Source organism: Anomaloglossus baeobatrachus, chromosome 10 (assembly GCF_048569485.1).
Source record: "Anomaloglossus baeobatrachus isolate aAnoBae1 chromosome 10, aAnoBae1.hap1, whole genome shotgun sequence".
Taxonomy (NCBI): Eukaryota; Metazoa; Chordata; class Amphibia; order Anura; family Aromobatidae; genus Anomaloglossus; species Anomaloglossus baeobatrachus.
The window spans coordinates 41,695,827-41,723,326 of NC_134362.1; the positions used below are offsets into that span (position 1 = coordinate 41,695,827).

The following is a 27,500-nucleotide window of genomic DNA, read 5'->3' on the forward strand; positions in this document are numbered from 1 at the left end:
TCCTACAACAGCAGCAACTCCTACAACAGCAGCAACTCCTACAACAGCAGCAACTCCTACAACAGCAGCAACTCCTACAACAGCAGCAACTCCTACAACAGCAGCAACTCCTACAACAACAACAGCAACTCCTACAACAACAACAGCAACTCCTACAACAACAACAGCAACTCCTACAACAACAACAGCAACTCCTACAACAACAACAGCAACTCCTACAACAACAGCAACTCCTACAACAACAACAGCAACTCCTACAACAACAACAGCAACTCCAACAACAACAACAACAGCAACTACTACAACAACAGCAACTACTACAACAACAGCAACTACTACAACAACAGCAACTACTACAACAGCTCACTTACTTGATTGCTGCTACTGGTCTCTTAGTGTTAGGTTTATTTACATGCATATGAGTGGTCACCTGATGGACCTCACTAAAAGGGGAAACCAGGGAACTGTCAGGGGACACCAGCAGCAGTAGAAAAGGAATGGATGTTGTCTAGTGAAAAGTATGGTGGGCCTTTTTAATAAAAATAAATTAAAAACAAAAAAACTTTTTTAGTGGACAAACCCTTTAAGAATTAATTTAAGAATTAATGTTCACTCAAATCTAAGAACCAAATTAAAAAATTGCATCCCATGCCACCATAACAGGGTATGACTACACTCGTCAATAACAGGATCGAGCCTCAAAAGGAAGAGGATGGATCCTGCGGTTCTCGGCATATGGGTTAATAACGGCGCACACAATAGTCCGGGATGCCTGCGCGTGCTTGTGGCGAGCTCTCCGCTTCCCTCTCTGCTTGATTCTTGTAATCCCCCACTAATCTACAGTGCGTCCATTAGAGAACCTCAAAGCACAGACGTGATATCGCTCCTCTCTCTGACAAGACTTGTTCTCACACAGGATTTCACTGACCATGAATCTCTGCCAATTACCATACACATCTATAAATCTTCACTCACAAAAGCGAAGAAACCATATGTTGAAGACGCAGACTCATTTTCCCAAGTGCCTGCCAAACAGACAAGCAAAGACATTTAGAGGCCCCGGAACAATGTTGCCACAGGGTGCCAAATTTACAGGGAAAAAAAAAAAAGGGAGGCCTATAGGCTGCTGTCACGCAAACGTTTGACAAGTGTTGCCAAATGGCTCCATAGGCTGCGCGCAGTGACTGAGCTCTTTGTGCTCCAGCTTAAATGCTGCAAATGCAGCTGCTGCTGACGAGACGTGAAATTCTACACATCGCAGCACATATTCCTCACCGGCCTGCCGAAGATCACAACTTACACAAAGGTCTTCTTAGACGTATGTGCAGAAAATGTCGCCATTACTGGACTTGGCCCATATAGCCATATCATATGTAACACGTATACGGACGTCTACAGCACGGACACTGCAGGTTTATCTCAATATTACATCAATATAAAGATTTGTTACAAAAGGTCTTCACCGATGAAAACTTATGTAAAACATCTACATGTGATAACACTGGCAATCATTACCAACCTCTATTTTGTCTGTCTTGGCGTCACCCCAGTAAAGCTTTCCATCTTGAAGATCCAGAGCCAATCCATTAGGCCAACCTAAAGATGAATTGACGAGAACAATCCTTTCTGTCCCGTCTAAGTAAGCCGACTCAATCTTTGGTTTTCCGCCCCAATCTGTCCAGTACATAAAACTAAAAATGATAAAAAAAAAAATATATTAAGAACAGCAGAAGCAGCAAGAGCAACATCAGCAGACTGAGCAAGAGGCATCAACAGAAGCAGCAACAACAGCAGCAAGAGTAACAACAGCAAGAAGCCGCAGCAAGAGGCATCAGACAGCAAGAAGCCGCAGCAAGAGCAACAACAGCAAGAAGCCGCAGCAAGAGCAACAACAGCAAGAAGCCGCAGCAAGAGCAACAACAGCAAGAAGCCGCAGCAAGAGCAACAGCAAGAAGCCGCAGCCAGAAGCCGCAGCAAGAGCAACAACAGCCCGAAGCCGCAGCAAGAGCAACAACAGCAAGAAGCCGCAGCAAGAGCAACAGCAAGAAGCCGCAGCCAGAAGCCGCAGCAAGAGCAACAACAGCAAGAAGCCGCAGCAAGAGCAACAACAGCAAGAAGCCGCAGCAAGAGCAACAACAGCAAGAAGCCGCAGCAAGAGCAACAACAGCAAGAAGCTGCAGCAAGAGCAACAACAGCAAGAAGTCGCAGCAAGAGCAACAACCGCAAGAAGCCGCAGCAAGAGCAACAACCGCAAGAAGCCGCCGCAAAAGCAACAACCGAAGCCGCCGCAAAAGCAACAACCGAAGCCGCCGCAAAAGCAACAACCGAAGCCGCCGCAAAAGCAACAACCGAAGCCGCCGCAAAAGCAACAACCGAAGCCGCCGCAAAAGCAACAACCGAAGCCGCCCCAAGAGCAACAGCCGAAGCCGCCCCAAGAGCAACAGCCGAAGCCGCCCCAAGAGCAACAGCCGAAGCCGCCCCAAGAGCAACAGCCGAAGCCGCCCCAAGAGCAACAGCCGAAGCCCCGAGAGCAACAGCCGAAGCCCCAAGAGCAACAACCGAAGCCGCCCCAAGAGCAACAGCCGAAGCCGCCCCAAGAGCAACAGCCGAAGCCGCCCCAAGAGCAACAGCCGAAGCCGCCCCAAGAGCAACAGCCGAAGCCGCCCCAAGAGCAACAGCCGAAGCCGCCCCAAGAGCAACAGCCGAAGCCCCGAGAGCAACAGCCGAAGCCCCAAGAGCAACAACCGAAGCCGCAAGAGCAACAACCGGAGCAGCAAGAGCAACAACAGGAGCAGAATAGACTGTTCTTCTAGAAACAAATAGAAAAAAAAAAAATTAAGCTAGGGGCAGTTTCATCATTTTGCTTCAGAAATCTGATGTAACGCTATTTGAAACGTTGCAAAATGTTTGTTACTTTGTTACTTCGTTGTAAAACAGTTTGGCAAAATTTGGCGTTATTGTGCCAGTAACACCTTTTTCAAAAGTGGGCATATCTTAGCATAAGGGAGAGTGGCAAAGTGCAGAAGAAAAAAATGTATCATGATTTACGCCACATGCTGATCGTAAATTACGGCAAAATGTTCTTCAGTCCATGAGTGGAGTGCAATACTGACTCTGCACAGGACAGCTGAAAGATGAACCAAATTCATCAAGAGGCACAGTAATGATATTAGCACATATTACTCTACAGAATCCTGCATGCTGATTGGTCTACACCAGTCTTTTTAAAATCAGCCCCTTTATTTTACCAATAAGAAAAACAAGCAATTATAGGCTCTTCTGCCATTAAAATACCAACTCACCCAGTTAGTGGATTTAGCACAATGGCTCTTGGTTCATCCAGATTTTCAGATATTAAGATTTTCCTGGAGGTTCCATTAAGGCGGGTTACTTCAATACGGTCAGTCCCAGTGTCTGTCCAGTAAAGATTCCGGGCCACCCAGTCAACGGCGATGCCATCTGGATGCTTTATCTCTGTGGTCACCAACGTCTGTGCTCCAGAACCATCCAGATAGGCTCGACGGATTGCTCGAACCTCATCATCAGTCCAATAGATGTATCCTTCGACTGGGTCATAGTCGATGGCAATGGCATGTCTTATATCATCGATTTGTAGTACGATATCTGTAAAATCTGGCATGTCTAGAGAGATCCTCCGCAGATCGGTTCTTCTTGCCAGCAGAAGAACGTCATCGGCTCCTACAAGAAACATGTATATTTGGTGCATGTTAATCCAGCAGATTCTTTATCAAGAGGTTATAGTCTACATTTTGGATCCCATCAGGGTCACGGTCTACATTTTGGATCCCATCAGGGTCACGGTCTACATTTTGGATCCCATCAGGGTCACGGTCTACATTTTGGATCCCATCAGGGTCACGGTCTACATTTTGGATCCCATCAGGGTCACGGTCTACATTTTGGATCATATCAGGGTCACGGTCTACATTTTGGATCATATCAGGGTCACGGTCTACATTTTGGATCATATCAGGGTCACGGTCTACATTTTGAATCCCATCAGAGTCACGGTCTACATTTTGAATCCCATGAGGGTCACGGTCTACATTTTGGATCCCAACAGGGTTACGGTCTACATTTTGGATCCCAACAGGGTCACGGTCTACATTTTGGATCCCATGAGGGTCAAGGTCTACATTCTGAATCCCATGAGGGTCACGGTCTACATTTTGAAATCCCATGAGGGTCACGGTCTACATTTTGAATCCCATGAGGGTCACGGTCTACATTTTGAATCCCAACAGGGTTACGGTCTACATTTTGGATCCCAACAGGGTCACGGTCTACATTTTGGATCCGATCAGGGTCACGGCCTACATTTTGGATCCGATCAGGGTCACGGCCTACATTTTGGATCTGATCAGAGTCATCGCCTACATTCTGTATCCGATCAGGGTCATAGTCCACAATTACTTTGGGTATATTTGTGCATTTCTTCATTACATAGTCTATGAAACCATGGAAGATAGCTACAGAATCAAAAAGTTAACATCCCACACCCGAAACAAACATTCATCCACGTGTCTAGAGCAACATATAGCTAAAAATCTATATGTGAATGAGTGATCTCCGAGTGCACAGCTCTGAAAGATAAAATGTAGCGCTACGTATTGTGAATGCAGGACTGCGGTGTTTAATTATCACGAGTATATGAAACATAGGGAGAACATGAAAGAAACATCAAATCCGCAAGGACCATGGATGAGGCCATTTTCAATGCTTCATTCATAAAAATACAGAAGCTGCGAGATTTCTAGTGAAGCCGTCACTTCAGGATCAAATATTGGTTAGACACTGAGTGGGCCCATGAGTGGGCCCATGAGTGGGCCCATGAGTGGGCCCATGAGTGGGCCCATGAGTGGGCCCATGAGTGGGCCCATGAGTGGGCCCATGAGTGGGCCCATGAGTGGGCCCATGAGTGGGCCCATGAGTGGGCCTATGGAAATCATCAGGCCATTCAATCTAAAGCCAATGCTGAATAGTAAATATATTTAAAATCTAATATATAGAAAAAATAAAATAAAATTATAGACATGTTTGATTTAAACCACTTCTGTACAGACCAGGAAGTGTGAGTCTAGTATTGGGCTTAGTGGTCAGCGTAAGAATGGCAAGGCTCCAGCTTTATTATTACATTAAATAGTTATATGGAAATATTGAAAACAAAAAACAATTACCAAACTATTGATACAAATTTAACATAGAATCCCAATTTAATGGGATTGTCCACTCAATGGACGAAGCAAAGTCTGGTTTTGAGCTTAGTGGTCAGTGTGAGAACTGCAAGATTTCAGCTTTAGTTTTACTGTAGGTAGGGATATGGAAAAATTAAGATCACAAAAAACATTAGCAAAATATTTACATAAATGAAACACAGAATCCCAATTTAATAGGATTGTCCACTAACTGGACAATGCGGAGTCTAGTATTGGGCTTAGTGGTGAGTGTGATATCTGCAAGATTTCAGCTTTATTTTTACATTAAATGGTTATTTGGAAATATTGAGCTAAAAAAAAAACAATCAAAATATTTCTATTTTAAGTCAGGATGCAAATTTAATGGGATTGTCCACTAAATAGACAATGCTGAGTCTAGTATTTGACTTAAGGCGGCGTTACACGGGATGATGTATCGTGCGATTGCGCCCGCCCTCGTCATTTGTGCGTCACGGGCAATTCATTGCCTGTGGCGCACAAAGTCGCTAACCCCCTGTCACACGTACTTACCTCCCTAACGACCTCGATGTGGGCGGCGAACATCCACTTCCTGAAGGGGGAGGGACGTTCAGCGTCACAGCGACGTCACACAGCGGCCGGCCAATAGAAGCTGAGGGGCGGAGATGAGCGGGATGTAACATCCCGCCCACCTCCTTCCTTCCGCATTGCCGGCGGGACGCAGGTAAGGTGTTCGTCGCTCCCGGGGTTTCACACGGTGCGATGTGTGCTGCCTCGGGAACGATGAACAACCAGAGCACAGAAGGAGGAACGACATTATCAAAATGAACGACGTGTCAACGAGCAACGATAAAAGGAGTATTTTTGCTCGTTAACAGTCGTTCGGAGGTGTCACACGCAACGATATGTCAAATGATGCCGGATGTGCTTCACGGAATCCGTGACCCCGACGACATATCGTTAGATATATCGTAGCGTGTGACGGGGCATTTAGTGGTGAGTGATAGCTGCAAGATTTCAGCTTTATTATTACAATGGTTATTTAGAAATATTGAGCTAAAAAAAAAAAAAAAAAATCAAAATATTTCCATTTTAAAGATAGAATCCAAATTTAATGGGATTGTCCACTAAATGGACAATGCCGAGTCTAGTATTGGGCTTAGTGGTCAGTGTGAGAATTGCAAGATTTCAGCTTTTTTCACATTATATATTGTTATAGAAATATTGAGAACAAAAAAAAAAATTATCAAAACATTTCTACACATTAAAACATAGAATCCCAATTTAATAGGATTGTCCACTAAATTGACAATGCAGAGTTTAGTATTGGGCTTAGTGGTCAGTGTGAGAGTTGGAAGGTTTCAGCTTTATTTTTACATTAGCTACTCATATGGAAATATCAAAAAAAAATCAAAATATTTTAACAAATTTAAGATAGAATCCAATTTTAATTGCATTGCTCACTAAAGGGACAAAATAGAGTCTAGTATTGGGCTTAGTGGTCTGTGTGAAAACTGCAAGATTTCAGGGTTTTGGTTTTTTTACATTATATATTGATATGGAAATATTGAAAACATAAAACCAATATCAAAATATTTATACAAATGAAACATAGAATCCCAATTTAATAGGACTGTCCACTAAATGGAGAATGCAGAGGCTCGTATTGGGCTCAGTGGTCAGTGTCAAAATGTTATCTTTATTTTTGCATTAGTTACATGGAAATGTTGAGAACAAAAAAACCATCAAAATATTTATACAAATTTAACATAGAATGCAAACTTAATGGGATTGGCCACTAAAGGGATAATACAGAGTCTAGTATTGGGCTTAGTGGTCAGTGTGAGAATTGCAGGATTTCAGGGTTTGGGGGTTTTTTTTACATTTATCAATATAGTTTTTTTGTTTTCAATATTTCCATATCAATAAATAAATAATGTAAAAAAAAAAACAAAACCCTGAAATCTTGCAATTCTCACACTGACCACTAAGCCCAATACTAGACTCCGCATTGTCCCTTAATTAGAATCCCAATTTAATAGGATGGTCCATGTTTCATTTGTATAAATATTTTGAAATTGTTTTTTGTTCTCAATATTTCCATATCAAAATATTTATACAAATGAAACATGGACAATCCTATTAAATTGGGATTCTAATTAAGGGACAATGCGGAGTTTTTGGGTTTAGTGGTCAGTGTGAGAACTGCAAGATTTCAGGTTTTTAATGGGATTGTCCACTAAAAACTTTTTCGGGGTGTTTTTTCATCATTTTACACGAGGGACTACAGTACGTAAGAGGTTGTCCAACTAGGATTTCCTGGCGACATTCCCTTTAAATAAGACATCAATAAACCGTCAATACACTGATTAAGTGATTGTACCAGTAAAATGAACAGCTCACACAGCATAAGAGAATCAGTGGGAAAAAAAAAAAAATTAAGTTAAAGGCTCTTCGAATATGGTAGCACTGGCCAAATTATGACTTTGCTAATCGTACGCTGACCTGCAGAATAGAGTTACCAGTGAATGGTAAAAATGTCATTTTCTGATGACACATTTCCGTTAAATACTTGAAGACCCTATTAAGCGGGGCCGAACGGCTCAGCGCCTTATATAGTAAGAAACTGCAGAAGAAAACAGGATTCATGTGAAAGTGGAAAAAGTAGTCTTAGATAATATTCAGAATTATCTTCACTTGTAATGCAGAAGTTATGATTGTGTTCCAGCGCTGCTGATAAATATATATATTTTATTTGCAGAACTCAATCACTGTGGTAGAAGGAAGTCGAGCACATTCCCAGACACGACACATTCGCCCGGGGCCTGTTTACAAAAAGCTTTCCAAGTGTTTGAAATCTGATCTGAAATCCATCCCATGCAATCACAGTACATATACAGTACAGAGCCATCTGTGAAAACTGGTGGTCAAAGGATCAAAAATTCACACAATACATTAATAGTTTAGATAAGGTTATAAACCCTGAACCAAGACAATTTCCAGCACCGTGGTCAGGGCTGAGGAGCTGAACTGCACAACTAGGGATTCCCTAATTTAAGGGTTCTCCGTTACTTAATAGCGGCATCACATTCTGCAGAGCTGTATACAAGACAGTACCTTAAACATTTTCCATTACTAATGTGACCCTCTTTCTTTTGTCCTAACTGTTCCTAACCAACACTTTCCTAATATACTGTACTTCTATCTACTCTGCTCCTGTAAGCTCATTTCTAAGAGGCTCGTATATACCTTTATTGTTGTAGTAGCGTTGATTCTTCTGGCTACAGACCGGAATTGGACCAACCAAGCAGTGCACATCACTGGTGGGGGCATCAGTATGTTAAAGAGGTTTTCCCCTACTAATGTGACCCTCTTTCTTTTGTCCTAAGTCTTCCTAACCAACACTTTCCTAATATACTTTAACTACTCTGCTCCTGTAACCTGATCTTTAAAACGCTTGTAAAATACCTTTGTTGTTGTAGCTTTGATCCTTCCAGCTGCAGACCGGAATCGGACCAACTGAGCAAGGCACGTCACTAGTATGGGCTGAGAGGGGAGTTTAGTGTGATCTGGACATGCATGCCCAGACTACGGTCACTCAAAGGCAGCCCCTCCAGTGACATGCCCTGCAGCCAGAAGGATTAATGTTATAAACAATATAAAAGGTATTTATGACCCTCTTAAGGCCCAGTCACACTAAACAACTTACCAGCGATCCCAACAACGATACAACCTGATAGGGATCGCTGGTAAGTTGCTAGGAGGTTGCTGGTGAGATGTCACACTGCGACGCTCCAGCGATCTCACCAGCAACCTGACCTGGCAGGGATCGCTGGAGCGTCACTACACGAGGAAGCATGCTGCGCTTGGTAACTAAGGTAAATATCAGGTAATAAACCCGATATTTACCTTAGTTACCAGCGCACACCGCTTAGCGCTGGCTCCCTGCACACCTAGCCACAGTACACATTGGGTTAATTACCCGATGTGTACTCTGCTACGTGTGCAGGCAGCAGGAGAAGGCTTCAGCGGACGCTGGTAACCACGGTAAACAGCGGGTAACCAAGAAGCCCTTCCCCTTGGTTACCCGATATTTACCTTAGTTACCAGCGTTCGCCGCTCTCACACTGCCAGTGCCAGCTCCCTGTTCCCTGCACACATAGCCACAGTACACATCGGGTTAATTACCCGATGTGTACTGCAGCTACATGTGCACAGAGCAGGAGCTGGCACTGACAGCTGAGAGCGGCGGACGCTGGTAACGAAGGTAAATATCGGGTAACCAAGGTAAGGGCTTCTTGGTTACCCGCTGTTTACCGTGGTTACCAGCGTCGGCAGAAGTCGGCTCCTGCTGCCTGCACATTTAGTTGTTGCTCTGTCGCTGTCACACACAGCGATGTGTGCTTCACAGCGGGAGAGCAACAACTAAAAAATGGCCCAGGACATTTAGCAACAACCAGCGACCTCACAGCGGGGGCCAGGTTGTTGCTGGATGTCACACACAGCAACATTGCTAGCAAGTTGTGCCTCAGCAGCGATATTGCTAGCGATGTTGCTTAGTGTGACGGTACCTTTAGAAATAAACTTACAGGAGATTAGATAGCATAAGTATATTAGGAAAGTGTTGGTTAGGAAGAGTTAGGCCAAAATAAAACAAAAAAACCTCTTTAAACTGGGCATAGGGAAAATCCACTACAGACCTTTGGAGAGTTATTGGTGCTTTTTTTTTTAAATCAATGAAAAGCTTTAAGAATGATCTTGAGATGTGGAACTCTATGCAGCAAGATACAGGACTCTAATAGGTTCCTGTGTGCTGAAACAATTCTTTTGGGACAGTTAATTACTATTTATGCCGTGTCCTACAAGTTTATTGGGGTTGTCCACTAATAGGACAATGCCTTCTGATTCCACTTTTTTTCCCCCCAGTTAAAAACAAAGACATTATACTCACCTCCGCGAGTCCAATCACCGCCGACTTCTCTCTCCCCGCATTTGACCAAATGAGTTAAAATCAACAGGAAGTGACGGTGCCGCTAACTTCCTGTTGATTGCTCATTTGGTCCGAAGGTGTGGCGAGAGAAGTCAGCAGTGATTGGACGCAGGGCTCCCATGATGCCACAATGTCACATAAGCCCCAAACTGCGATTACCGACAGCGCTGGAACGGCGCCAGCAAGGGGAGGAGAGTACAGGGACTTTTATTTTAACTAGGGGAAACAAGTGGAATCAGAAGGGGTTGTCCTAGTAGTGGACAAACCCTTTAACACTGGTGACCATACATATGAATGTTTGTTGTAGAAGTGCTGTTGATGGGAACATATCTATTACTAAACCAATATGAATACTTCAGCAAAAGAAAAAAAAAAGAAAAAAAAATTACTTTTCACATTCTGCATGGTCATTTTTCCTATTTTTGCTTCAGTTTTTTTTAGAATTTGTTGATAAAAAAAAATAAATGAAAAAAATTCACTTATTCTGCATTTCGCTATTATTGCTATAGTATTTTTATATTTTTTTAGAATTTCTGCGATGATTAAAAAAAAAATTAGCTTTTCATATTCTCCATTGTCATTTCCCCATTTTATTTTTTTTTATTTCAGTTATGAAAAAAAATTATAAAAAGAAAAAACAAAATATTTAATTTTCATATTCTACATTGACATTTCCCTATTTTTTTTTTATTTTTTTTTACATTCCAGTTATGAAAAAAAAAATTATAAAAAAATAAAAACAAACATTTCATTTTCATATTCTACATTGGCATTTCCCTATTTTTGCTTCTGCATTTTTTTTTATTTTTAGTTTTTAGAATTTCTGTTTTGATTAAAAAAAAATAAATAAATAAATAAATAAATAAAACAAAAATACAACATTGTCTTTCCTGTATATTATGAATTAGATACTTGGAAAAAAAATATGCAGAAAAAAAAAATGTTGCAGTAATAATGGCGAGAGATGCCATCACAGCGGTTTTGCAGTTGGGCCGGTGTGATGCTCCGGGAATATAATGGATGTTACCCCGGGACTGTGAGAAAAGTACAGCCTGTAAACTGAAGTTAAGCTTTCTTTTAAAATGTCACTCCACTCCCCAATTTAAAGATTGAAAAAATAAAAAAAAAAAAACAAAAGAAGAAAAGGCATTTGCTCCACAGAAGGTATGCATAAATTTTTGCTAAACAAAAAACCCCACTCTGACAAGTTCGCCCGGGCCCGTAAATTCTAAGGGGGTAGCTACGGACAACTATGGAAGTCTAAAAAAAAAGCTCCGCTTTGGAGCAATTATACAGACTGACAAATGACTGCGAACCATTCCCATTGCACAACGGAGCTGTTCATTTGTAAATGAGCTGCCCATGGCCTTGATCAAGAAGTCTCGCTGGACGGGGCATAGAAATTAGCTGTTTGATTTCTAAAGCAAATGTTTACTGCGCACAGACATGCCCGATAATGGGTTCAGGTCGTCCTCGAACCTCTGACCTACGGGACGTTTAAATGGAAGGGTTTTGTTGGAGCTGAAGGCATGTGTATGTGTTACGCATATAACGTGGCAGATTATACGGCCGTTTCGGGCATTCAAGCTGCAGACAAAGGTAACTGATATCTAGAGAGATGCAAAAAAAAAAAAATCAGAGATGACCAATCAATGATCTGCATCATCCATCTCTGGTGTTCCATATTAGACAAGTTCCCCGAATATTGTGTTCATTCCATAGAAGTGCACCACCAAACTTTTTTTTTTTTTTTTACTTTGGCTGCTTAACTTTTTTTTGCAAATTTCCAGATGACAAATTGCCTAAACTATCCCTTAAAATGGGAATTTACCATTAAATTCAAGTTGCCCAAACCACAGGACGCATTGAGGGACTGGAACCAGGTATGTTTCACTGTGAGACACCGCGAGGTTTCCAAGCTGGCCGACTGATTACTCCCATGATGTCCCTGGTTGGCTTAATTCCACCCCAGTCCCGTTAATTTACAGGTCACACATGGGACAGACCTTTCGACCAAATGGAATGGGGCAGAGAGAAGTTGGACGGGATCTGCAACTAGTTACGTCTCAACTTACGGTCTCTTGCCGGATGTACAAAGGGTCTTCTCTGAAACGATGCAGTGCTTCACAGCCTCCGATGAATCTAATGACAAGGTCTCCTTAAAGGGGTTGTCCACTAGTAGGACAACGCCTTCTGATTTCTCGTGTCTCCCAGTTAAAATAAAAGACCCTGTACTCATCTTCTGTTCTGGTGCCATTCCACTGCTGTTGGTGGCTGACGTGACATCACACGAGCTCCATGTCCAATCACCGCCGGCTTCTCTCTCCACGACTTCGAACCACAGGAGTTACACAACAGGAAGGGACGCCGCTCTAAATGTGTGTTTTACCACACAGCACAATGCCACAGATGTCGCAGGTTTTGAGGGAACGTACACTTGGCTTGCTGACTGCAGGAATGGCCACCAGAGTTCTTGGCCGTTAATTGAATGTTCATTTCTCTACCATAAACCATCTCCAAAAGGCGTTACAGAGAATTTGGCAGAACATTCTATTATCCTCCCAACCTCAGCCCACGTGTGACCACACCAGTCCCGGACCTCCACATCCACATTCAGCATCTTCACCTCCAAGATCATCTGAGACCGGCCACCTGGACAGGGGCTGCAACAATCGGTGAATAACCAAAGAATTTCTGCACAAACTGTCATAAAGGCCGGAGTCACACTTGCTAGTGCCTCGCGTGTAACTCACGCAAGTCTCTCATTGAATCACCCGGCACGGCCGCACACTATGCAAACAGGAGCATCTGAGCTGCATAGAGATACTTGCAACCAACCCGCTCCTGTTAGGGGAGTGTGCGGCCAAGCCGGGTTCTACCATGAGAGACTCGCGTGAGTTACACGCGAGGCACTAGCAAGTGTGATTCTGGCCAAACAGTCTCATCTGCTGCTCGTCATCCTCATCGGGGGTCTCCACCTGACTGTAGTTCACCGTAGTAATCGACTTGAGTGGGCAAAGGCTCACATTCAATGACTTCTGGCTCGTTGGAGATGTTCTCTTCTCGGATTATTCCTGTTCTTCATTGTACAGGGCAGATGGCAGACTGTGTCTGGCGTCGTGTGGGTGATGTCAGCATTGTGAATGGAGTGACCCATGGTGGCGCTGGGGTTATGGTATGGCCTGGAGTATGGACAATGAACACCGGTGCATTTTATTGATGCCATTTTGAATGCACAGAGATACAGTCACGAGATCCTGAGGCCATTGTTGTGCCTCATCCACCACCATCACCCCATGTTGGAGCTGATAATGCACGGCCCCATGTTACAAGGATCTGGACAATTCCTGGAAGCTGGAAACATCCCAGCTCTTGCATGGCAGCCACGTCACCGGACAGGTCGCCCATTGAGCATGTCCGGGATGCATTGGTTCGGTGTATAAGTCAGTATGTCCAATATCCAGCAACTTCGCAGCCATTGAGGAGGAGCCGACCAACAATCCACAGACCGCAAAAATCACAACTTGATCAACTCTATATAAAGGAGATGTGTTGCACTGAGTGAGGCAAATGTTGGTCACACCGGATACTTAATGGTTTTCTGACCCACCACCCCTCAATACTGTAAAACTGCACATTTTAGAGTGGCTTTTAATTGTGGCCAGCCTAAGGCGCACCTGTGCAATAATCCTGCTGTCTAATCAGTAACCTGATATGTCACACCTGTGAGGTGGATGGATCATCTCAGCCAAGGAGAAGAGCTCACTAACACAGATGCGGACAAATTTGTGGACAATTTTTGAGAGAATATTTGAGAGTTTTAAATCTTTGAGTTCAGCTGATGAAAAAGGGAGAAAAAAACATGAACAAATAAGCCGTACAAAGAGTCTATCAAAAAATTTGACGAAATTATTAAAGACAATGAAGGTAAAGAAAACAATTGACATCTCTGTAAACAAATTGGAAAACATAAATACCGAATATTTTACCTATTTTGCACGATTTTCCATCATCCATCAGCTGGACCCCGGTTGGACAGGCGCAGCTGTAAAAGGGATCTCTTGGCGACAATAGGCAAAGATGGGAGCATCCTCCATTATTGTCATCGCATGGTGTTTGGACTGAAAAAACAACCAAAAAAGTAATATTAGAAATGAAGGAATGTTTAAAGAACCAAAAAAAAAACAAAAAACATAAAAACCGGTAAATAAAAAGTTGACATTCGGCAATATTTATTGATAATGAAGATGTTCCCTAATCCAAGCCTGATCTGGCGACTTCTATTGGTATGAAGCCCATTTCACACATCCAACAATCATGCTTCAAGTATGGGGCACAATGTTTGGACTGGTTATCAAACTCAACAGCCTCATATATGGCTAGGAGTCTGGAGTACGGGTCAGGAGAACCAAGGCCGGTGTAGCTATCACGGACGTTCTCGAGCCATGCATGTCAGAGGAGTGAAGGCGGCCTTACAGCGAACATTGTATTTGTGACAATGGGTTTCGATATCCTCGGCTCTCTGGTTTTCGACATCACACAAGCCAGGAAGATTCTGGAAGTGTGTGCTAAAATGTCTGCAATAGTGATGAGCGAGGACTACCTCGCTGGAGTGTTCACTACTCTTAAGGAGCAGTTGGATAGATGCGACTAGAGTACCTGGGGGTAAGAGAAGTCAATGGAGAATGAGCATTTTTTCGGTAAAGCCAATGGAAAAATGCTCTGGTTCCCTATTGACTTCCATTATACTTGGATGCTCGTGTTACGCCCGTCCGAGCATTAACTTCATGTTACAAGTCCTGAGCACCTGAGCATTCTAGTGCCCGCTCATCACTAGTTACAAGTACCGAGCCACCGAGCATGGTAGTGCTCGCTCATCACTAGTTACAAGTACCGAGCCACCGAGCATGGTAGTGCTCGCTCATCACTAGTTACAAGTACCGAGCCACCGAGCATGGTAGTGCTCGCTCATCACTAGTTACAAGTCCTGAGCACCCGAGCATGGTAGTGCTCGCTCATCACTAGTTACAAGTACCGAGCCACCGAGCATGGTAGTGCTCGCTCATCACTAGTTACAAGTACCGAGCATGGTAGTGCCCGCTCATCACTAGTTACAAGTACTGAGCACACGAGCATGGTAGTGCCCGCTCATCACTAGTTACAAGTACCGAGCCACCGAGCATGGTAGTGCCCGCTCATCACTAGTTACAAGTACCGAGCACCCAAGCATGGTAGTGCTCGCTCATCACTAGTTACAAGTACTGAGCACCTGAGCATGGTAGTGCCCGCTCATCACTTGGTACGAGTACCGAGCATCCGAGCATGGTAGTGCCCGCTCATCACTTGGTATGAGTACTGAGCTCCCGAGCATGGTAGTGCCCGCTCATCACTAGTTACGAGTACTGAGCACCCGAGCATGGTAGTGCCCGCTCATCACTTGGTACAAGTACCGAGCACACAAGCATGGTAGTGCTCGCTCATCACTAGTTACGAGTGCCTGAGCATGGTAGTGCCCGCTCATCACTAGTTACGAGTACTGAGCACCTGAGCATGGTGGAACTTGTAACTAGTGATGAGCGAGTACCGAGCACCCGAGCATGGAAGTGCTCGCTCATCACTAGTCTACAACAAGTGGAGAGCAAGGATTGGAACAGGCGGCTTGTGTTGGAGATGCTGTGTCAAGTGAATAGTCAAGAAAATTAAAATAAATTGGCAGCAAGGTTTACACCAACAGTTTTTAAAACAGAGTTAGCTTCTTGACCTCCGGAAGACACGTGGAAGAAACCAATTGAACATTAACACAAGCAGGAGCTTTTCCTTTTGGATCACCTTTTCACATGCTCCTTCACCTGATGCAGCTACAAAGTCAAAAACTTTTCTTCCAGTGTAGGAGACCTTCTAATATAAGATTTACCAACTTTCGAAAAGAAGAGGACAGCAGTTGCCATAAAATTTAGAGTTCAGCTTAATTTAGCATGACGTAAGGAAAAACAAGTGGTATTTTGCCGCAACCACCAAGGATTTTAGAGCTTCGGGTCTGGTTCCACCCAATGTTGCAGTTTGAGGCTTTACATATTAAACACAGACAAGGTGGTCAAACTTACAATGTGGTTGTCGTTCCTGGCTAAAAACTTGGATGTCCATCGGAGAGTACAGTGCACTAAGGATCTCTCTTCTTTTCTCCCCGATGCGCTTGTTACAGGCATGGATTGAGCGGGTCTGCCAGTCCGTCCAATACAATGTATCTCCCGCCAGTGTTAAGGCAAACGGATGTGTGAGTCCTCCTTCTACAACCTTCTGCCTGTAAGTGGTATATGAAGAGACCAAAAAGTTACAAGACACAACATAGTATCAAATTTTGTTCAGCATAGAAAGCTATAAAATCACTTTAGTTGGAGGATGTGTCTTTATTACTGCATACAAGTGGATTTCGAAACCCCAGTTGTTCCCTAGTCTTATTTTCCTGCCTTCAGCTTCACTGATATCAGAATATGCTCATTTGGAGTACAGCTGATGGCAGTGATGAGTCAGCACCTGTCTTCCACTGCAATCTGCTGTACTCCAAGTTATCATATTCTGATATATTTGCTTGCCTTAATCTGCATTAATATCAAGGGAAGAACAGAGGGTTTGAAAGTCACCTAGATATAATTTTGTTTTTTTACAGGAGTGAATACAAAGTGATCTATAAAATAAAAGTTTTGTTACTCCTAAATATTTTATCTTTGCAAATAACACATTCAACATTGTAATTCACTTTATTAAGCAATTAGTATCAGTGTACAAAAAATGTGCACGTAAGTGGCAGAATAGTTCTACAAGAACATAAAAAAACAACCCACCCAAACAAGAAAAACAAAAAAGGGACATAGCAAAAGTTTAAAAACAATAAAATAAAAAAACATGTTTAATGGAAGGTAAAAGTTCCTTTTTAAGGCAGAAAGCAAAAAACAAAAAAAAAAAAAAAGTAGCGCAGGCCGTGCAGCTGTTTTCGGAGACTGCCTCGTTAAGTCCAAGAAAATTAATGCTTTCGTTAAATTAATGGCTTTGTTAATACAACCCTCTGCTTCAGCATTTCTTCATTTTCTCCTTGGTTTTTAAATTGAGCCTTTATTCTCAACATTGTTTGTTCTGCTGTCAATACGGTTTCCAGAAATTAATGCCGAAAATTCCTGTGAAATTCCACACGAGAGCAGTCTAAACAGTGGCGCAGAAACGCTGGGAAAGGGTCAGAGTTTGACTTGGTGAAGCCGTGACATTACTCCGCCAAGACACCGCGCCCTCTCTGCAGTTAAAGAGAACTTGTCACTTTTCTGATAAATTTTTGGGGACAGAGTTCAGGCCACTTTATACACTGGTAACTTGATAGTACATTCTCCGACAAGTGGATATACTGTACATAGGGTGCAGAACTACAAAGACATAGGGGCTTCTCCGCCTAGACGGGGCCCACCACCGGGGGGCCTTCTCCGCCTAGACGGGGCCCACCACCGGGGGGCCTTCTCCTTCTCCGCCTAGACGGGGCCCACCACCGGGGGGCCTTCTCCGCCTAGACAGGGCCCACCACCGGGGGGGCCTTCTCCGCCTAGACGGGGCCCACCACCGGGGGGGGGGGGGCCCTTCTCCGCCTAGACGGGGCCCACCACCGGGGGGGGCCTTCTCCGCCTAGACGGGGCCCACCACCGGGGGGGGCCTTCTCCGCCTAGACGGGGCCCACCACCGGGGGGGGGCCTTCTCCGCCTAGACGGGGCCCACCACCGGGGGGCCTTCTCCGCCTAGACGGGGCCCACCACCGGGAGGCCTTCTCCGCCTAGACGGGGCCCACCACCGGGGGGGGCCTTCTCCGCCTAGACGGGGCCCACCACCGGGGGGGGCCTTCTCCGCCTAGACCGGGCCCACCACCGGGGGGGGCCTTCTCCGCCTAGACCGGGCCCACCACCGGGGGGGGCCTTCTCCGCCTAGACCGGGCCCACCACCGGGGGGGGGCCTTCTCCGCCTAGACCGGGCCCACCACCGGGGGGGGCCTTCTCCGCCTAGACCGGGCCCACCACCGGGGGGGGCCTTCTCCGCCTAGACCGGGCCCACCAACGGGGGGCCTTGTCCGCCTAGACCGGGCCCACCACCGGGGGCTTCTCTGCCTAGATATATAAGCCCACCACAGGGGGCTTTTCTGCCGTTATCTTGATAGTATTAAGCCATTGGGTTGATGATCTTCCTCTTTGCCTTGTTCCTTCTATTCTTCTGACCATGATGTCCTTCTCCAGGGATTGCCCTCTTCGTACCATGTGTCCAAAGTAGGCAAATATGTGGCACTATAAAAAGTTAGTATGTGTTTGGCGCTGCACTATAGCATTTTAGTCAATGGGGCCACAGAATCAACAACTGCCTTGATCAAAATAGAAAACATTTGAGAAGCCCTGGTATATACATACTTTTAAAAGCAGTAGGGCCCCTACCCCTATTACCCCTTACAAAATAGATTAAAAAAAAAAAAAACATAGCGGTGCATGGTCAGCCTCCTGACCTGAACACTAATGACTGCCTGTCTTCCTCCCCAACCTTAAGGTTTAGAAGAAACACAACTGTAGAGGTAGCCATGAGAAAACCGAAAAACAAAAATTTACCTGAATGATCCGTCCAAGTTGGCTCGGTGAATAAAACTCAGCTTGGCATCTGCCCAATACAGTTTCTGTTCATCCAGATCGATTGTTAGCCCATTGGGCCAATAAATATCGGAGTCCACTATGATTTTACGGGTGCTTCCATCCATTCCGGCTCGTTCAATTCTGGGGGTTTCTCCCCAGTCTGTCCAATACATGTATCTAGGAGGGGGGAGAATAAGTAAAAATGTAAAAGTGACCAACTGCAATGGAACAGGTTACATGAAAAAAATCAAATCAATAGTCCTACATGTGCACCCATCCACATTAGGCAAAAGTTGATGAAAATGGGCAATTACAACCACAACCAACCACATCTTTTGGGTTCTTATGGGAGTTTTGCCACAAGACTTAGGATATTTGCGGAAACGTGTTTCGGGGTGTTTGCCCCTTATCAGTGTAAAGCAAGAGATCGGATTAGCACTTATGGTGTCTTGCAGCCTTTTCGGGCAACCTGAAACCAAATTCTTGTCTACTACAGAGCACAAACATAGGTTTAAGGATCTGGAAGTTAGTTTTGCACATGGTCTAGTCAAGAAGTTACTAAGAACCTCATCAACACAAGGCACAGAAGAACCAGAAGAATGGTGGAAACATTTAACTGGCACAAGTTCCTCAATTCAGGACCGAGAGGTAACAAGTCTGTGTTTTGTTGCAACTACAAAGATATAAGCTGGGGGGTGCGAAAGGGAAGGAGGAGAGCAGGTATGCGGAAGAAGGCATTAACCGAGAAGACATCCAAGGCCACATAAGCAGAGACTCAATGCCCAGGAGAAATATTAATGTGGGAAAGGAGCAGTGCACACCTATGAGCTCATCCAGACACACACAGTCAATTGTACTCCGAAATACCGCAGGATCTTCAGCTTTATGACTTGGGACAGTATGATGGTGAGAAGATAAAAGCGAAAGCTTGGCACTTAGTAGTCAATCACACCCACCAGTTCCTGCCAATGCGACTGATGCCGGTTAATGAAATTAATCACATCCAATGCATTGTTAGAAAAGTTGCTACAGGCACTGAAAACAAAACGTTGTGCACCACCGGACAATGGCACCCTTCAAGGAGACCCAGGATGCCACCTATGATCTGGCATTCCTTAATTGCTTTCTTGGTGGTATTGGTTCAGTTCAGATTGTTAAATAACAGTAAAATAACAGTTTACATCTCTGGCGGCTCCATCTATAAAAGGCAAAATACGGTTTTATGATCAGTTACAAATCCATTCGGTGAGTCCGTGGATCCTATATGTGCAGTATGGTATGTCAGTGTGAACAAGACCTTATCTACCATGGTGGAGGCAGTTACGGAAGAGATGGTTATAATGGAGCACTTCATGAACGGCAGCTACGGTTTGATTAAGTGACAGAGGGTAAGACGCCACAAGCAAAGCCCGGCGGGGAGGGGATCGCCTCCAGCAAAGCCCGGCGGGGAACCCGGGGGACGTCTCCAGCAAAGCCCGGCGGGGGACCCGGGAGACGCCTCCAGCAAAGCCCGGCGGGGAACCCGGGAGACGCCTCCAGCAAAGCCCGGCGGGGAGGGGATCGCCTCCAGCAAAGCCCAGCGGGGGCCCAGGGGACACCTCCAGCAAAGACCGGCGGGGGCCCAGGGGACACCTCCAGCAAAGACCGGCGGGGGCCCAGGGGACACCTCCAGCAAAGCCCGGCGGGGGCCCAGGGGACACCTCCAGCAAAGCCCGGCGGGGGCCCAGGGGACACTTCCAGCAAAGCCCGGCGGGAGGAAATCGCCTCCAGCAAAGCCTGGTGGGGGGGGGGGGGGGGAGGGGGGGGGGGAATTGCCTCCAGCAGCAAAGCCCGGTGGGGGAAGGGGTGGGGTTGGTTGAGGGGAAATCACCTCCAGAAATGCCCGTGGAGCGGGGGAAATGCCTCCAGCAAAGCCCGGCGGGGGCCCAGGGGACACCTCCAGCAAAGCCCGGCGGGAGGAAATCGCCTCCAGCAAAGCCCGGCGGGGGAGGGGGAGGAATTGCCTACAGCAGCAAAGCCCGGCGGGGGGGGGGGGGGTGGGGGTGGGGGTTGGGTTTGTTGGTTGAGGGGAAATCACCTACAGCAAAGCCCGTGGAGGGGGGGGGGGAAAATCATCGGCTCCAGCAAAGCCCGGTAGGGGGTCTCAGGTCATTCACAAATGTGTTTACTGCATATATAAACCTTATAGTACAAATTTACTTTGAAGCGGACCTGTCACCAGATTTCATTATACAAGCTTCAAATTTTCTAAAAGATCTTAGACCTGATGAGCCTGGTATATTTACTTTTAAACTTGCAAATCAAAATGACTGCATAATTCTGCAATAAAAATGTAGATGTTTAAGAGAAAAGCTCTAGACAGAGCTCACGAATCCAAGTGTATTCAGTCCGTGCCCATCCAGCATGATTGACAGCTGCAGCTTATACTGGACAGTGTGAGATCTCAGCAGTGAGGAGGGACACTGAGGCTTTGTCAGTTGCCAGGTTAGCTGGGCAGAGATTGCGGTGAACATTCAAGGATTATACAATAGAGTTGACCAAGTTGATTACTTAGAGTACATACTAAGTGCAGGGACTTCATGCTATCGTAGCTCTTCGTAAAAGAGAGGGGCATCAGGGGTGCAGGACGGGAGACTGGACGGTGAACCAAACCAGTGCGAAAACAATCGCAGCGACTCGGACACTGATTAGCAGCATCGTCATCAGGGCTAAGAGATCGATTTAATAACGTGCGCAGTTTATATTACGATATCTGGTGACAGACCGGCTTTCAGAATAAGTCCGTCATTGGCTTATGCCCTTTTTTCATCCGGATTTCGTAAATAATGGAGCTGCCAAGGACGTTCATTCATTTTGATTTATTAGTACAGATACATTATAAAATCGTAAAAGGCAGAAAAATGAATCTTATAATGGAGCTGCCAAAAAGGAGAAATATAGTGTCGGCAATCCAAATATGAATTATCAGAGAAAACCATCTATAATAAATAACTACAGAAAATAGCGTTTAATGATACAATAAATCAATACAGCCTGAAAAATCAACAGGATAATAAAAAAAACAAAACAAAAAAAAAAAACCCAATCATTCTTCTAATTTAGCAGCTTTTACTACAAACTAAGCACTGTGCATAGGCAGAAAGCTGTGAATGAAACGAATAGGGCAGGGATTACCGGTCCTCAGGAATATCAATGGCTACAGAGGAGAAGCTTGGACCGAAAGGACTAGCAGAGCTGCAGCAAATAAACCAGTGTTTTAGCAAAACTACAGCAGACCCAGCAACACTGTTGATCCCTATTTTAGGCAGCTCTTAAATTGGAGAACAGAAACCTGGCATCAGATTCTCTAAGTGCCAAGTGTACTTGTAGGTTACCAAACTTTCAAATTTTAGGCAGACCAAATTCTAATGTTGGACCTAAAAGGTGGCATATTAAAAAGGGTAACATTAAAAAGGGAAACCGTCACCACTTTTTTGGCCTATGAGGCTGCTTTCACACCTCCGGTTTTAGCAGAGCCGGCCAATCCGGCTTTAAAACCTATGCAACGGATGCGGCGACAAAACCGCATCCTTTGCATAAGTTTTTTCCATGCGGCCCGTCCGGTTTTTGCCGTATGCGGCAGGCTACTGAGCATGCGTAGTGGAAAAAAACGCATGCAGCGTCCATAGGCATGCATTGCAAATCGCGCCGCATCGGCCGGATGCGGCGCGATGCGTTTTTTTTTTTTTTGCCGGACAAAAAAATGTGCCAGGCAACGTTCTATCCAGCCGCCGCATCGGCTAAATCTGCCACATGCGGCAAAAACCGGACCGAACGCAAGGCCATGCGGCACAATACGGCATTAATGTAAGTCTATGCAAAAAAAAACCGCAATTGGCGTAAAAAAAAATAATTGTTGCGTTTTTTCTGCAAAGCGCCAGATTGTGCCGCACAGGAAAAAACGGATGTGTGAAAGCAGCCTAAGCTGCGGCCACCACCACCGGTCTCTTATATACAGCATGTTAGAATGGTTTATAAGAGCCCAGGCCGCTGTGAGAACATAAAAAACACTTTATAATACTTACCTAATGGTCACGCGGTTGGCCACATGGGCGTCTCAGTTCACTGGCGTCGGCACCGCCTCTTTCGGCCATCTTCGTCCTCCTTCTGTAGCTGCGGTGCATGATGCGTCTGATGCCATCCACACTCGCCGGCATTCAGGTCCTGAGCAGGGCAGATCAAAGTATTGTAGTGCGCCTGCGCAGGATCGGCGAGTGTGTATGACGTAGACAGTCATGCACCGCGGCTTCAGAAAGAGGACGAAGATGGCCGAAAGAGGCGGCACCGGAGGACGGAGACGCCCATCTGGCCAACCGAGCAACCGTTTGGTGAGTATTATAAAGTGATTTTTATGTTATACTCTCGGCCTGGGCTCTTATATACAGTGTGTTAGAATACTGTATATAAGAGCCCGGTGGTGGTGGCCGCAGCTTATAGGCCAAAAAAGTGTTGACAGGTTCCCTTTAACTTTAAGGTTTACATGGCCGTATTTGCTACATCCAAGGAAAACTGTCCGTCCATGGTAATCAGATTCTGAATGGAGGGGGATCAATTTTTTTGGGAGGTGGTAAGTATTAAAAAAAAAAAAAAAAGAAGGAAGAAGGGTTTCTCCACCTTCTCCTCTCTATCCTGTAAAAATTGGACTGCATTTGGATGTCATCCGACTGCGGTCTGATTTTTTTTTTCATGGGTCCCATAGAGTTGAATGACCAATTCTCGGAAGAAAATTAAATTGGACCTGTGCCCTGCCTCACTGAATAACATTGACCAGAGTGTGATTCAATTTTAGGACGGATGCCACTCGGACCGAAAATGTAGGCCCCTGCATGTGCTCTAAAGGGAATTTGTCAAAATTTGGATGACACTGTAAGCTCTAGTCTCTCATTCTAAGAAAAAAGTAATAAAAAATAAAGTCCCGGAAGCCCTTTAAATATTGAAATGTGAACTTTCCCTTTAAATCTAAGTTGTCCGCACCGTCCCTTGGGATTTGAAGTGCGTTAAAATTATAATCTGAGGAGGAATGACACTGCTCGGAGCTGTACGAGAGGCACAACCTTCTGTGCGTACGACCGGGGACCCGGTAGTTTGAGAAACCTCACTTGCTGTGGTTGAGCTTAAAATAGAGGCTGCCATTCTCTAGCATATGTTCATTCCTCACAAGCCAAAATGCAATGTCAACAATCTCAGCAAGACTGATCTGTTTAGAGGAACCGTGTCAGAGAATTGAGGGCGAAGGAGGCTCATCTTTACCCGAGAAACATCTCAGGAATTACACGTACTGAAGAGAACCCTGCCGCCTGTGCCTCCAGGACTCCGTAGTCCCTGTCCCATCTATCAAGATGAGCTTCTTCCAGGAGCTTTAAAGTTCAGATACTCTTATTACATATGGGCAAATTAACGCAAGAGGAATTTAAGTTGTACAAAACTCTATATTCTCCGGAATTTTTTGCAATTCACTCAAATCCAGCAAAATGAAGGCCGTCATTTTGCTAAACTGTAAAGTTCCGGTTAAAGGTTAAAAAAGCCCCCTAATATCTCATTGCTCACTTCTCTGGCCACCTCTGCAGCTGCTCGCCCTCCCCTGTAAGATCCTCGGCACATCTTACCACCAGCCACTTTGTCTTTAAGCTAGGCCGTGACTTCCATTCGACACTAAGCCAGGGTCATCCCAAGCCTAGTCGAAGCCAGAAGACAAGGCCTAGAGTGTGCAACTATGCCCTTGATATTTTGGCACAAGTGTCCTACAAGATCTTACTACACCTAGTCTAGGCCAGGACTTCTGGATGTAGCTACTCACACCTTAAGTACTGGCCCTAATCACTGTAGGAAGACTAGGTCTAAAGTACGCAACTAGGCCCTAGATATATCTGCGCATGTGATCTACAAGACCTTACTACACATACTCTAGGCCATAACTTTTGGACACAACTACTCAAGGTCTATGTATTGGGCTTACTCACGGCAGGAAGACCAGGTCTATAGTACACAACTAGGTCCTAGATATCTCTGCACATGTACCCTATAAAAGACCTTATTAGACCAGCTCTAGGTCAGACCTTCAGGACACAACTACTCGCAGCTTACATACTGGGCCTAATCATGGCAGGAAGACCAGCTCTAGAGTACACAACTAAGTCCTAGATATCTCTGCACATGTGCCCTATTAGAACCTTACTACACGTACTCTAGGCCAGGACATCTGGACGCAACTACTCACAGCCTACCTATTGGGCCTACTCACGGCAGAAAAAACAGGTCTAGAATACACAACAAGGTCCTAGATGTCGCAGGACATGAGCCCTATAAAATAGCTTATTAGACCAGCTATAGGCCAGGACTTCAGCAACTACTTGCAGCCTATGTACTGGGCCTAGTCGCAATAGTAGACCAGATCTAGAGTACACAACTGGGTCCTAGATATCTCTTCACATGTCCCCTATAAAAGACCTTATTAAACCAGCTCTACTCTAGGCCTGAACGTCAGGACGCAATTACTCACAGCCTACATACTGGGCCTAAATCACGGCAGGAAGACCAAGTATAGAGTACGCAACTAGGCCCTAGAGAACTCTGTGCATATGCCCTACAAGACCTTACTACCCCTACTCTAGGACAAAACGTCTGGATGCAACTACTCGCAGCCTACGTACTGGGCCTAGTCACGGCAAAAAGGCCTGACCTAGTATGAAGATGCAGTGCGCAACACCGATAAGAATATGTACAGTAGACATTGAGCAGCAGAGGGGCGTATCTTTTTATCCTCTATATCTATGTTTATTATTTACTGGGGGTCTCTTCAAACCCCACAGCAATACGTGACATTTAATTCGTGTACAATCAATTTGCTGCAAATCACACTTTCCTCCAAAATCGAAACTCACCCAATCCACTGATTTATAGTTCTTGTCCTTACCAATGTTCCTGAACACCTAGTATAAAACTTAGTGGACAGCTTTCATTAAAACACTGTAAAAGTTAAAAATAAATAAAAAATACTGCAGCTGCATCTCCCTCCTCCTCCTCTTTTAGTTACAATCTAAAGGCAGTGAGAAAAAGCCTCCCAGCTGCTGGAAAATGAAGACGTTGGATATGTCCCCTATTGCAATAAAGTTTTATGTACTTCCAAGTACTAACGGATGGCACGCTTTGTTACCTTTCTCTTGGAACTTAACATGGTAAGGCACGGTGGCTCAGTGGTTAGCACTGCAGTCTTGCAGCGTGGGGGGCCTGGGTTCAATTCCCCCCAAGGACACCATCTGCAAGGAGTTTGTATGTTCTCCCCGTGTTTGCGTGGGTTTCCTCCGCGTACTCCGGTTTCCTCCCACACTCCAAAAACATACAGTTCGGGACCTTAGATTGTGAGCCCCAATGGGGACAGTGTTGCCAATGTATGTAAAGTGCTGTGGAATTAATAGAGCTATATAAAGTTAATAAATATTATTATAATAATAATAATAATAATAATAATAATAATAATAATAATAAATCCAGTTAACAACAAAATAAGAATATAGAACAAAGGCCACAACAAGATCATAACATACCCATGAGCGGGATCCAATGCTATAGCCCTGGGTTGGTCCAGATCTTGCCAAAAGAGTACTTTCCTGTAAGTGCCATTGAGGTTAGCGACCTCTATCCGATTTGTCTCCGAGTCCGTCCAATAAAGTTTCTTGCCTATCCAGTCACACGCGAGACCATCCGGAGATACCAGTCCAGAGATGATGACGTGCTGCGAGCTCCCGCTTTGGTTATATGATATTTCTTTTATCGACTCCTCGCTGACATCTGTCCAGTATATAAGTCCTTGTGAGTAAAAGAAATCCACGGCAGCTGCGTCTTCCAAACCGCTCACCACCACCACAGAGTCTAATTTTGCTCCTCCGGTGTCAACCAATCTGACGTCTCGACGGTTGGCAAAAAGTAATAAAGGTGATCCTGAAATAAGATGAGAAAAATGTCATTACAGCCATTCATTACAATACCCCTTTTAATATACGCAAATAGCTTCCCTTAGTGTCACCTGTAGACAGAAGGTCATCATTTAAAAGGGATCCCATCAGATAATTCATTATGGTCGAATCACAGGCAACATAAAATGGGGAGATGTTCCTCACTTATTGCAGAGATATTTTTATGAAAGGTCAATGTATTTGAGAAAAAGTACATTAAAAAGAATTCGAGAATGAGAATAGTCATCTGGGTGGAAGAGTCCCTGCAAGTATCTCCCCATCTAGTTCAGACTGATTGATGGGTCTCTATATACAGAAACAGAAAGAGTCCTTTCCATTTTAGGTGAGCATAGATGGAAAAAGCTGTTAGGGAAAAGATTTTTACTTTTTTGATCTAGATTCTCTCTCAGACACCTCCAATGAGGCATCCTGTGTGTAAGTAATGCTGTCCACGGTTCAGACGTGAGTCACTTTGAACAATTTAGATTTTTATCATTTACATTTTATCAGGGGACTACATGAGAAAAACTGGGGGCAAAGGGGGAGTGGGGCAAAGGGGGAGTGGGGCAAAGGGGGAGTGGGGGAAAGGGGGAGTGGGGGAAAGGGGGAGTGGGGGAAAGGGGGAGTGGGGGAAAGGGGGAAAAGGGAGAAAGGGAAATGAAAAGAATTACAAGATCTT

General features: G+C 44.9%; 1 protein-coding gene across 1 annotated transcript in view; it reads right to left on the reverse strand.

Annotated features, from left to right (window-relative positions):
• Positions 1–27,500, reverse strand: part of LOC142254971 (low-density lipoprotein receptor-related protein 5-like) — a 171,991-nt gene that overhangs the window by 86,505 nt on the left and 57,986 nt on the right. The window contains exons 2-7 of the mRNA XM_075326377.1: positions 26,414–26,807; positions 18,810–19,007; positions 16,290–16,486; positions 14,175–14,306; positions 3,303–3,699; positions 1,520–1,691 (exon numbers count right to left, since the gene is read on the reverse strand). Coding sequence (XP_075182492.1) covers positions 1,520–1,691; positions 3,303–3,699; positions 14,175–14,306; positions 16,290–16,486; positions 18,810–19,007; positions 26,414–26,807 — 1,490 coding nt within the window. The remainder of the gene's footprint in view (positions 1–1,519; positions 1,692–3,302; positions 3,700–14,174; positions 14,307–16,289; positions 16,487–18,809; positions 19,008–26,413; positions 26,808–27,500) is intronic.